The 11451-nt window shown below is 43.9% G+C and overlaps 1 protein-coding gene across 1 annotated transcript in view; it reads left to right on the top strand.

Annotated features, from left to right (window-relative positions):
• Positions 1-11451, top strand: part of LOC109478649 (pre-mRNA-processing-splicing factor 8-like) — a 38121-nt gene that overhangs the window by 5326 nt on the left and 21344 nt on the right. The window contains exons 4-18 of the mRNA XM_019780314.1: positions 536-700; positions 1036-1251; positions 2988-3200; positions 3862-3987; positions 4221-4326; positions 4967-5157; positions 5564-5683; positions 6218-6407; positions 7257-7376; positions 7737-7871; positions 8299-8508; positions 9010-9133; positions 9500-9699; positions 10143-10306; positions 10687-10813. Coding sequence (XP_019635873.1) covers positions 536-700; positions 1036-1251; positions 2988-3200; positions 3862-3987; positions 4221-4326; positions 4967-5157; positions 5564-5683; positions 6218-6407; positions 7257-7376; positions 7737-7871; positions 8299-8508; positions 9010-9133; positions 9500-9699; positions 10143-10306; positions 10687-10813 — 2407 coding nt within the window. The remainder of the gene's footprint in view (positions 1-535; positions 701-1035; positions 1252-2987; positions 3201-3861; positions 3988-4220; positions 4327-4966; positions 5158-5563; positions 5684-6217; positions 6408-7256; positions 7377-7736; positions 7872-8298; positions 8509-9009; positions 9134-9499; positions 9700-10142; positions 10307-10686; positions 10814-11451) is intronic.

Here is an 11451-nt window from a genome sequence, read left to right as displayed (position 1 = left end):
CCGGGAGAAGTTGTGAAGGTAGCGGCTTGANAAATTTTCGTGAGCAACGAGTTTACGAAGCAAGTTCCACCTAGCTCGAGCGATACAGCTCCGCGGATACAACTCGAGCCCCGAACAAGACCCTCCCCCCGTAGTTTCGGCCGCTCTGGCCGGCCGCGGGCCGCTCGTAGAAGCAAACGCTGACTCGTGCACTAGAAATCTGCACAGGAGGCTAAGAAAGAAGCAGTTTTCAGATCCAGAAAGCTAGCAGAAATTTGTCTGAAGTTCGTCAGAAGAAATGAGCCGGTGAAGTTTGTGAGAAAATGTAACGGAGCTTACTTGTTTTTCTGAAAATTTAGACGAAAGTAGCCGGCGCAAAAATTTGAAAATTTAGACGAAAGTAGCCGGCGCAAAAATTTGAGTAGGCGGCGATTTTCGCCGGTAGCCGGCTTGTTTTGAGAAGGCTGCACATGCCCCACGCTGTGCTGAAGTTGTTAGAGAACATGCCCATGCCGTGGGAACAGATCTAACAATGACAGTTGTTTCTATGTTACAGTGCTCTGAAGTACATGCCCCACGCTGTACTGAAGTTGTTAGAGAACATGCCCATGCCGTGGGAACAGATCCGAGACGTGAGCGTGATTTACCACATCACCGGCGCCATCACGTTTGTGAACGAGATTCCCTGGGTCATCGAACCTGTCTACATCGCACAGTGGGGGTGAGTTTTCTGTGTGGGATTGTGTGTGTGTGTGTGTCTATATCATGCAGTGGGAGTAAGTTTTCTGTGTGTGTGTGTTTGTGTGTATGTGTCTGTGTGGGATTGTGTGTGTGTGTGTGTCTACATCACTCAATGGGGTTAAGTTTTCTGTGCCATGCCACCCCAGGAGTGATGTATTCAGTTTTTTGTCTGTGTGTGTTTGTGGTCTTGGTACATTGCTTTGTAGGACTCGGACATATTTTTAGCTCCATGACATGTCATGGGGGTTATATTCATGTCCTATTTTCAATACAAGGAAAGTTCTAACCCATGTCCCCTCCCCCTCCCCCCTGTAGCACCATGTGGATCATGATGCGCCGTGAAAAGCGAGACCGGCGGCACTTCAAGCGGATGCGGTTCCCTCCGTTCGATGACGAGGAGCCCCCGCTGGACTACGCAGACAACGTGCTGGACGTGGAGCCACTGGAGCCCATACAGATGGAGATGGACTCGGAGGAGGACTCCGAGGTCCTCAGCTGGTTCTACGACCACAAACCGCTGTCCGACACCAAGTAAGGGTCATGACCTCTCACCTCTGAACTTTCACCTTTGTTCTATGACATTAACCTTTAAATTTGAACCACACTCTGACCCCTGCTCTGCCTCCTTTTGTCCGTGACCTCAAGCTTAAGAGTCATACCTTTTGACCTTTGCCCTACAAAGTAAGTCATGCCCTCTGACCTCTGCCCTATCACCCCAGAAATCCAACTTCTACATACCTGTGCAGGACAGGTGTAATTGTCCCTGCATCAGTGTTTCCGCCAGACTGCAGCTGAGAGGCCGTCCAGTTGGGAAGGGCCGGGTCGCGAAAATTAATTAACTTAGGGAACACGTCGCGAAAATTAACTGAGGGGGCGGGGCATTTGTTTACACTTGTTTACAAGTTGAAAATGTCCACAAGCAATCCACATTTTTTTGTATTGACATAAAAACACTGTTACAGATGGCAAACGTATCGTCAGGAAATTATACTGTTGCAAAACTTTGCTGCAAAACTCCAAACATCGGCATCATTTAATTATAACCTCCGGTAGCGCCCGCACTAGCCGGATTTTTAATAGTGAAGAGCCTTGCTTCGTTCGTACTCGTACTTCTTCCGTACATTTCCGCTACGAATTACTAGTTAATATCAAGCCAAAAATACATCAAAACATGTAAAGAAACGTCATCTTATCTCTCATACACGAGACAAATTTTGAAAAATAATTGGCTGTATCGTAGCTTTCATTGCTGTTTCATTCAACAAAAATGCTCCTTGATTGTAAAATGATCACTCATCTGTTGTCTCCAGTACAGTGTCAAATGGTAGCGTGATCGTAGCGTGCGAAAAATCGGCGTTAAAAGTCAGAAAATCGCCGGAAAAATAAACGTGCAGCGCACATTCTCAACCTCGCCGGAGAAGGAAATACGCGCCATTTCGTCATTAATATGTAAGTAGCAGCGTGAACCCTACGCTCTGATTGTTGACCTCATATGACCTGCGCTCTGATTGGATAGAGCCATCTTTGCCGGCATAGCTGTAGAATTTGTTTGTTGGCGAAGAGAGTTACACTACGCTACTTTCTACGGTGTTTCTACCGCTAATTAGTAACATTCCACGCCACGAAATTCATTATGAAGAATTTTTGGGAAAATGTATGCATCCATATGCCGATTTGTGGTGCCTTTCGCGTATTCAAGCAAGCCGGAAGTGTTAGCGAACCGCGGCGTGGATAGCGAACTGCGGCGTGGATTTTCATGCAACCCGCCCGCTACAAGACCATCAAAAACAAAAACGTAACTCCCAAAAGAGAATTTTCACATCCGAAATGATTCTGTTCGAGGAAAAATGTTTGTGGATACATTTTACCGGATGGAGACTTGAAAACGGGTTTTAATGAGATTAACGTATGCGAAAGGCGCCGACATCAATTGTTCGTCAGCATGATAACAATAGCAAAACAAACAACGTGTCTTTCTTGCCTTGGACGGCGTCCTCGTCTACAGCAACAAAACAAAGACTGTCAATTTCTCTGATTTTTCCGAGTCTCGAAATTTTTTAAGAGGAATGCCTCTGTCCGAGTTTAGGCCGTCCAAAACGACACCAGGCCGTCATATGACGGGTGGACGGCCCTCTGGCGGAAACACTGCCCTGCATCCTTCATTGTCTGATAGATGACATATAACTACACAGTTGTTCTACCTACCTACCTACACAGGTGTTCTGGCTTGATTAACTGTTGTTTATTTGTTTGTTTGTTTGTTTTAGGTTTGTAAACGGCACGACGTACAAACTGTGGCGGCTGACCCTCCCCATCATGTCCACGCTGTACCGCCTGGCTAACCAGCTGCTGACAGACCTGGTGGATGAGAACTATTTCTACCTGTTCGACCTGAAGTCCTTCTTCACCTCCAAGGCCCTGAACCAGGCCATACCGGGGGGACCCAAGTTTGAACCCCTCATCAGGGACAGTAACCTGCAGTAAGTATAGGAATGGTTTTACTTTATCATAAAGTTCATCTGTGTTGGTAGTTTCATGTTTAAAGTGAAAACTTTAGGTCCAACACAAAGAAGTTCTCTCACCTAGAGCTTTCGACCAGTCACTCTGGTCTTCCTCAGTAGACTGACCCAGTGAAGCTTGTCACGTGACTTCCTTGAAGTGTGCGAAAGCTCTAGATGAGAGAACATTTTATGTTGGATCAAAAGTTTTAACTTTAAACAAGTTTTAACTTCCAACACAGATAAACTTTCGTGACAGTTTGAAATCTTCACTCATTCACTCACTATCCTGGTTTAGATTATTCTGCTGTCATATTCATGTTTACATATTGTTTTCGCCCTGTTTCTGAACCTCTTCTCATCCAAACAAATAAGGTCAATGACCTGGACCAGACAGGCTGTCACCATGATAACTGGTGCTGTAGCAGACACCCTGTGGTGTTGGGTTACATTATGTAGCAAGTGGCAGGACAGAGTTGGAGGGGCTGGTCCCACATATTATGAATGTGTTCGAAATTAAGACTAAACAGTTGTTTGTGGACACTTTACTAAACTGTCCTCTTTACATTGCTGTGGTGTACATTTTTACATTGATGTTTGTGAAACTAAACATTTGTTTTCCCTCCTGCTTTTTGCTAATTAGAGATGAGGACTGGAACGAGTTTAACGACATCAACAAGATCATCATACGGCAGCCAATCCGTACAGAGTACAAGATTGCCTTCCCCTACCTGTACAACAACCTGCCCTACCAGGTTCACCTCTCATGGTAAGTACTGTACAACAACCCGTACAACAACCTATACAACAACCTGTACAACAACCTGCCCTACCAGGTCCGCCTCTCATGGTAGGAATTTTGTGTGTTACTGATGGTTGTTGTGTATAACTATGTGTATATTTGTTTATAGTTTTGACCTGTTCAAGATTTATACAGGAACTTGGGCTAAATATGACACTGCTATGTTAAATATGTTCCTCATCCTCTCATGTGTGTTTCAGGTACCACATCCCCAACGTGGTGTTTATAAAGACAGAGGACCCTGATCTGCCAGCGTTCTACTTCGACCCCCTCATCAACCCCATCGCTCACAGGCATTCTGTCAAGGTAGGAGATAACGGTTTAGTTTAAATCTTTCACAATCTTACATTTCTGTAGCATCATTGTTATGAGTCAATGGAGGTTAGACATACAGGTAAAAAGATGCACCAAAAAAAAATATTTACTTAAGCAACTGGATATGATTTTGAAAACTGTATTTCGAGAAACGGTCATTCCAAAACCATATCCAGTTGCTTGAGTAACTGTTTCTTGACACATCATGTTATGGTCTTTTTTTTTAAAGTTTCTACAACACTGTGTCCTCTGATACAAACTGACCAATGCTGGGTATGATCAAGTCAAACCGACCAATACAAATCGAAATGACCAATCTTGCGCATGCTTCAATTCAAACTGAACAATCGCGCGCTTCCTGCACAGTCCTGGGAGCCCCTGCTGGACGATAATGAGGAATTTGTTTATCTTATTCAAACCGACCAATCCTGTGCATGTTACAAATGAAACTGATCAATCCTGCACATGCTTCAAATCAAACTGACCAATCACGTGCATGCTACAAATCAAACTGACCAATCCTGCGCATGCTACAAATCAAACTGACCAATCCTGTGGATGCTTCAATTCAAACTGACCAATCCTGCACATGCTTCAATTCAAACTGACCAATCCCGTTCTCCCTGCACAGTCCTGGGAGCCCCTGCCGGATGATGATGAGGAGTTTGAGCTGCCGGAGTTTGTCCAGCCGTTCCTCCAGGACAGTCCGCTCTACACCGACAACACGGCCAACGGGATCGCTCTACTCTGGGCCCCCAGACCCTTCCATCTGCGGTCTGGCCGAACGCGCAGGGCGGTGGACATCCCACTGGTCAAGTGCTGGTGAGATGTTTGTTAATTTTATTCACACGTATTTAAAGAGCTTTGCTTTGGGCCCTCTAACCCAAAAAAAATCTGACGGGCTGTCTACATCCCACTGGTGAAGTGCTGGTGAGGGTTTTTAAAATCATTTCTAATCTTTTGCACTGCAATCATACCTTCAATAAGACATCTGGGGCTGCATGGTTCCCATTTAGAACCTTTTAGTGTGTCACTCAAACCAGTTTCGATGATGTGTCTTCTTCATTAGCTAATGCTTAATATGTTTTAGAATTTGATCTCTAGTTCTGTCCAAAAGCTTTGTACAAATCAATTCAATGCCTAGCATTCTGCTTGCTCATTTGATGATAAGATGATGAAAATAAAACTGGTAGCCCAAAAGTTAATGTTATTCCCCATTTTTTTACAGGTATCGTGAGCACTGTCCAGCCGGCATGCCTGTGAAGGTTCGAGTGTCGTACCAGAAACTGCTGAAGTATTACGTACTCAACGCTCTCAAACACAAACCTCCCAAGGCACAGAAGAAACGGTGAGTTAAACTATTTTAATAATTTTTTTTTCAAATAAACCCTGCACCTTTAGTCGTAACACACATCTGAATACAAGCTTCATAAGACAACACTGTAAAGTTTGAACCACTCACACCGGGAAGGACCTCTACACTTTTCGATAAATGCGGAGGGTTCTTTAGTGTGCTTAAAATTTGGCTCTCCTCAAACCCACTGGACCTCAAGCTTTACATCCCACCCCTAACTGAATCTAGGTACTCATTTTCACCAGTCGAGTGCCTTCACAGATCTGTTAGTTGTTTTTTTTTTATTCTTTAAGAAATGTGCTTGATGTTAAATACATATTCTTAGCATCAAAGTGTCTGAAATATAATTAAATTGTTGTTGTAGAAATGAAACATTTTTAGTTTTTGCTGACATTCAACGTGTTTTATTTTATATGGTGCTGCTCCCCAAAAATTTTTGTGCACCTAATTTTTTGTTGGGTACACCAGTGCACTATTCCCAAAAATGAATTTCAAGCCCTGTCTTAATTTGTTTTCCTTTCCTTCCAGGTACCTGTTCCGCTCCTTCAAGGCGACCAAGTTCTTCCAGTCGACGACGTTAGACTGGGTGGAGGCTGGACTGCAGGTGTGCAGACAGGGGTATAACATGCTGAACCTGCTCATACACAGGAAGAACCTCAACTACCTGCATCTGGACTACAACTTCAACCTCAAACCTGTCAAGACGCTGACTACCAAGGTCAGGAAAGCTTTTTCTATCTATTTATTGGTTTGGTTGCAGGCCTCCAAGTTAACTTTTCTTCTAATGTTCTAGCCCTACCCCAAAAATGAATCTCAATTGTCCCAAAATGAGGATGAACTGTCCCAACCCGTTTTTGATAAGTATTGTACAACTTAAACTTATTCCTGTCTTCAATGTCCTGCAAAATGCTTGTTACTGTTACTCATTGAAGCTGGTGGGAATATGCAGAATCAGCTGCAAGAAATTCACAAAAGCTAAACCTTTCATGGGGGTACAAAATCTTTGATTTCTTATTGATAGTTTGTTTCTTTATTATTCCCAGAGGCATAGAATTGTTCCTTCTGTCCCTGACTGTAGAGCAAGATGAGTGCTGATGCTGTCATGTCTATATTGTGTAATGTGTAGAGCTGTGTACCGGTACGCAGTACCGATACTGTACCGGAAAAATTGATTAGGTACAGGTCCAAAATACCTAATCCCTCAGTACCGGTACTGTACCTAAACAATTTCACACCAATTTTATGCCTATTTGTGACCTCAAATGTTTAAATAGCTGGTTAACAATGGGTGCCTGTGTAAGGACAGTGTGTTCATGAAAACAAAAACATCTTAGTTTTGCCTATATTTTATCTGAGCATTCGCCATAAACAAAGAATAAACCTTAACTATCAAGTTTATTTATGTTTTTTTGTTATTGAAGGAGTTCAGAAGAGCATATAAATTGGTCGAATTGTTCAGGTACAGGTTCAGGTCCGGACCTGTACCTAAACCTGTGTACCTGTACCTGTACCTAAAATTTGTTTAGGTACACAGCTCTAGTAATGTGTATATTTACTGTTTTAACAGGAGAGGAAGAAGTCGAGGTTTGGAAACGCGTTCCACCTGTGTCGTGAGATTCTGCGTCTGACGAAGCTCATCATCGATTCTCACGTGCAGTATCGCCTGGGCAACGTCGACGCCTTCCAGGTGAGAAAAACAAAAAAGCCAACATTAAAATACATTTAGCAAATGCATAAATGTTTACTTTCACCTGGTCTAGCTTGCTAAACTGCTGCTCTGTCTATTCTTACTCATAGTCATATACACATCATGGTGACCGGCCCCTCCAACTCTGTCTTGCTACTTGCTACATAATGTAATCCAACACCACAAGGTGTCTGCTACAGTACCTGAGTTATACAAGGATTTAGTACTTACCTTTACCTTTAGTATTAGTACTTACACAACCTAAAATAGCAAATCTTTGGTAAAGATTGTTTGAAAAATTCATTAATGAATAATTAAGTCAAACTTACTGTTCTCTCCTGTTCTTTCCCACATTCTTAGTTGTCAGACGGTCTGCAGTACATATTTGCCCACGTTGGCCAGCTGACAGGAATGTACAGGTACAAGTACAAGCTGATGAGGCAGATTCGCATGTGTAAGGACCTCAAACATCTCATCTACTACAGGTTCAACACTGTGAGTATACGTTTGTTTGTTTATGCGTTTGTTTGTTTGTTTGTTGAACAGCTGACTGGTAGGTACAGATGTCTTTGTCACCTCCATGTGTGAAAGTTTTGTTTTGTATACTTTTAAGCCATTGTGAAGAATTAAAATTTTATGACTGTACACAACAAACTAGCTTGATAACAAGCACTCAATCAAAACTCTGATACTTGTCAAGTTGAAATCACAGGCACAGATGAACTTTGATTTAGATACTTACTCATTGTTAGCCATTGAATACCCCCCTCCCCACCCCAAGCATGGTCTTCTCACAGAGTTCAGTGGGAAAAGTGGACTCTAGGCACCTGGATGGCAAACAAACAAACTGGGCACAAGAACTTTGCAGTCAAAGCGGAAATGTGTTAAACATTTCTACCCTGCCCCCCTCCCCCTTCTGTAGGGACCAGTAGGGAAAGGTCCAGGCTGTGGGTTCTGGGCTCCAGGCTGGAGGGTGTGGATATTCTTCATGCGAGGCATCACTCCTCTACTCGAGCGCTGGCTGGGAAACCTGCTCTCCAGACAGTTCGAGGGACGACACTCCAAGGGCGTGGCCAAGACGGTTACTAAGCAACGCGTGGAGAGCCACTTTGACCTGGAGCTGAGGGCATCGGTAGGGCTGGACTTCTGTAACATAAGAGTGTGGAATAGGTCTACAAGCTCTTTAGTAGTTTATATTTTCTTTATCCTATTACTGTAATTCCATTCAATATTGCGGTTGGAAATTATAGCAGTGGGAGGAAAATGATCCAGCTCACGGCACTTAATTTTAGCGGTGTGGACAAGGCAAATGATCAAAAGTGTACAGATACAATGTATTACGGTACTGAAATTTAAGCGATAAAAAAAGTAACAGCTAAATCAGCTATAATTGAGTGACAGTTAACAAATCAAGAATTACAGTAGGTCTACAAGCTCTTTAGTAGTTTATATATTCTTTATTCTATAATTATTATTTTTTAGGTAAAAAGCAAATATAAAGTCAACACATGGAAGGAACACAAGAGCACATAGAAAATATCATTTGTAAATGTAGAATGATTGACAGCTGTAACCTCCGACCTTTGCCCTCAGTAGGTTGATTGACAGCTGTAACCCCTGCCCTTTGCCCCAGGTGATGCATGACATCCTGGACATGATGCCTGAGGGGATTAAACAGAACAAGGCCAGGACCATCCTGCAGCACCTGAGCGAGGCATGGAGGTGCTGGAAGGCTAACATCCCATGGAAGGTTCCCGGTGAGTTTGTTATTTTTAACTTCGCAGAAGGAAAACTTGCAGTTTCTCCTCTGTTTCTTCTCCTCTAAACAAATACGGTGAGTTTTTTTGTTCTGTTTCGTGATTTCTTCTTCTTCACCAAACAAATAAGGTCAATGACCTGGACAAGGCAGCTGTCACCATGGTAACTGGTGCAGACACCCTGTAGTATTGGGTAACATTATGTAGCAAGTGGCAGGACAGAGTTGGAGGGGCTGGTCGCCATATATGATATTGAAACACAAAATGTTAAATGTTACAATCATGTTAAGCATGAATAAACATAGTTTTATACAAGAGAACTGCTACTCAAGCAACTGGATAAATTGATATTTTGTCTGTTCCCAGGCCTGCCGACTCCGATAGAGAACATGATCCTTCGGTATGTGAAGATGAAGGCCGACTGGTGGACAAACACAGCGCACTACAACAGGGAGCGAATCAGGCGAGGTGCGACAGTTGACAAGACTGTCTGCAAGAAGAACCTGGGCCGGCTGACCAGGCTGTACCTGAAGGCAGAGCAGGAGAGACAGCACAACTACCTGAAGGTAACACATGCATGGGTCTCATCACAATGCTGTACCTTACACTGCTGCCCCCTCCCCAAAAGATGGTGTAGGCTCAATTTTCTTGCCCCTCTCCCCCTAACATGACCGTACACTGCTCTCCTGCCCACCTCCCCCCAATATGACCTTACACTGTTCTAACTTGACCTTACACTGTTCTAACATGACCATACACTGTTCTTGCCCCCCTCCCCCTGGCATGACCTTGCACTGTTCTAAGTAATCTAACATGACCTTACACTGTTCTCCTGCCCCCCTCCCCCATAATATGACCTTGCACTGTTCTAACATGACCTTACACTGTTCTCCTGCCCCCCTCCCCCTAACATGACCTTGCACCGTTCTCCTAACATGACCTTACTCTGTTCTTGCCCCCCTCCCCCTATATGACCTTAGTAATAAAACTTTCTGCCCCCCTCCCACAGGATGGCCCTTACATCACAGCTGAGGAGGCGGTTGCCATCTACACGACGACCGTCCATTGGCTGGAGAGCCGGCGCTTCTCCCCCATCCCGTTCCCGCCGCTCTCGTACAAACACGACACCAAGCTGCTCATCCTCGCGCTCGAGAGGCTCAAGGAGGCCTACAGGTGGGTTCTTGGGGGGTGACCTTGACCTTGGATTGTCTGAACATACTTCGTAGTCTGACCTTGGATTAGATTTGCTTTGTGTTTGATCTTGGACAAGTTTTCTTTAAATTTCTCTTCAATTTGTCCTTGCGTTGAGTTTGACCTTGGCTTCACTCAACTCGACTCAGATGTGACCTTGTCTTGGGTTTGACCTTGATGTAAGTTTGACCTTGGCCTATCGTTGCTCTCTCAAGTCTGAGACATCTAGCATTAAAAGATCGGATTTCATGGGCCTGATTTTCTTTTTTAAGTCTAGCATGAGAAAATTTTTTTATAATTTAGATTTTTTGTGACAGGGTAAATATTGAACTTGAGGTTGATGTTGTTTTTTTCCCGCACAGTGTGAAAAGCCGTCTGAACCAGTCCCAGCGCGAGGAGCTGGGTCTGATCGAGCAGGCGTATGACAACCCTCACGAGGCGCTCAGTCGGATCAAACGTCACCTTCTGACTCAGAGGGCCTTCAAGGAGGTGGGTCTGAAGTTCCTTTAGTGCCTTTCTCAGGCCGGGACACAATGTCAAGCCAGGAATACAAGGGATTGAACCTGTGGCCTCTCGATCTGGTGTTCATAGCTAAGCTACTTGGCCAATCTTTGCCACATAACGAACATTAATGTGCTAATAGTTCTAGGTGGGAGTTTGGAGTTTAGTAAGACATTTTGAAAGTTCATCTGTGTTTTTAGAAGTCATTTTGAAGCAACTTTGGTTCAACAGCAGGGCTTTAGCCAGCTCGAAATTTTTTACCGTCAACCCCAGGTCAACCCAATTCGCGAAAAAAAATACCGTCAACGCGAAAAAAAAATTCCGTCAATGATTACTTTTAAAGAATGTCTTTCACGATCCGGTGATCGACATCACGCCCTCCCGCACACTTAATGCATTCGGTGTTCTAAATACCCGTCAAGATTGCAGAATAAAAAAAAAACTACACAATCTGCAATTTTGCAGAATGAAAAAAAAACTACAGTTCTCACAAGGAGACAACACGCAATGAATAATTCGCTATTCCCTTTGTTTTGATCCGCTCAAATCCCGCCGCGATTCAAGCCGCGGCCATGCAAATGAACCTACTCATGACGTCACAGCCTCCGATTTCCACCGAGCCGGGC

This window comes from Branchiostoma belcheri, unplaced genomic scaffold, assembly GCF_001625305.1.
Source record: "Branchiostoma belcheri isolate BF01 breed outbred unplaced genomic scaffold, Haploidv18h27 scaffold449, whole genome shotgun sequence".
NCBI classification, from domain to species: domain Eukaryota; kingdom Metazoa; phylum Chordata; class Leptocardii; order Amphioxiformes; family Branchiostomatidae; genus Branchiostoma; species Branchiostoma belcheri.
Note: the sequence above shows the minus strand (reverse complement) of the source record. Positions and strands in the feature narration are given on the sequence as shown.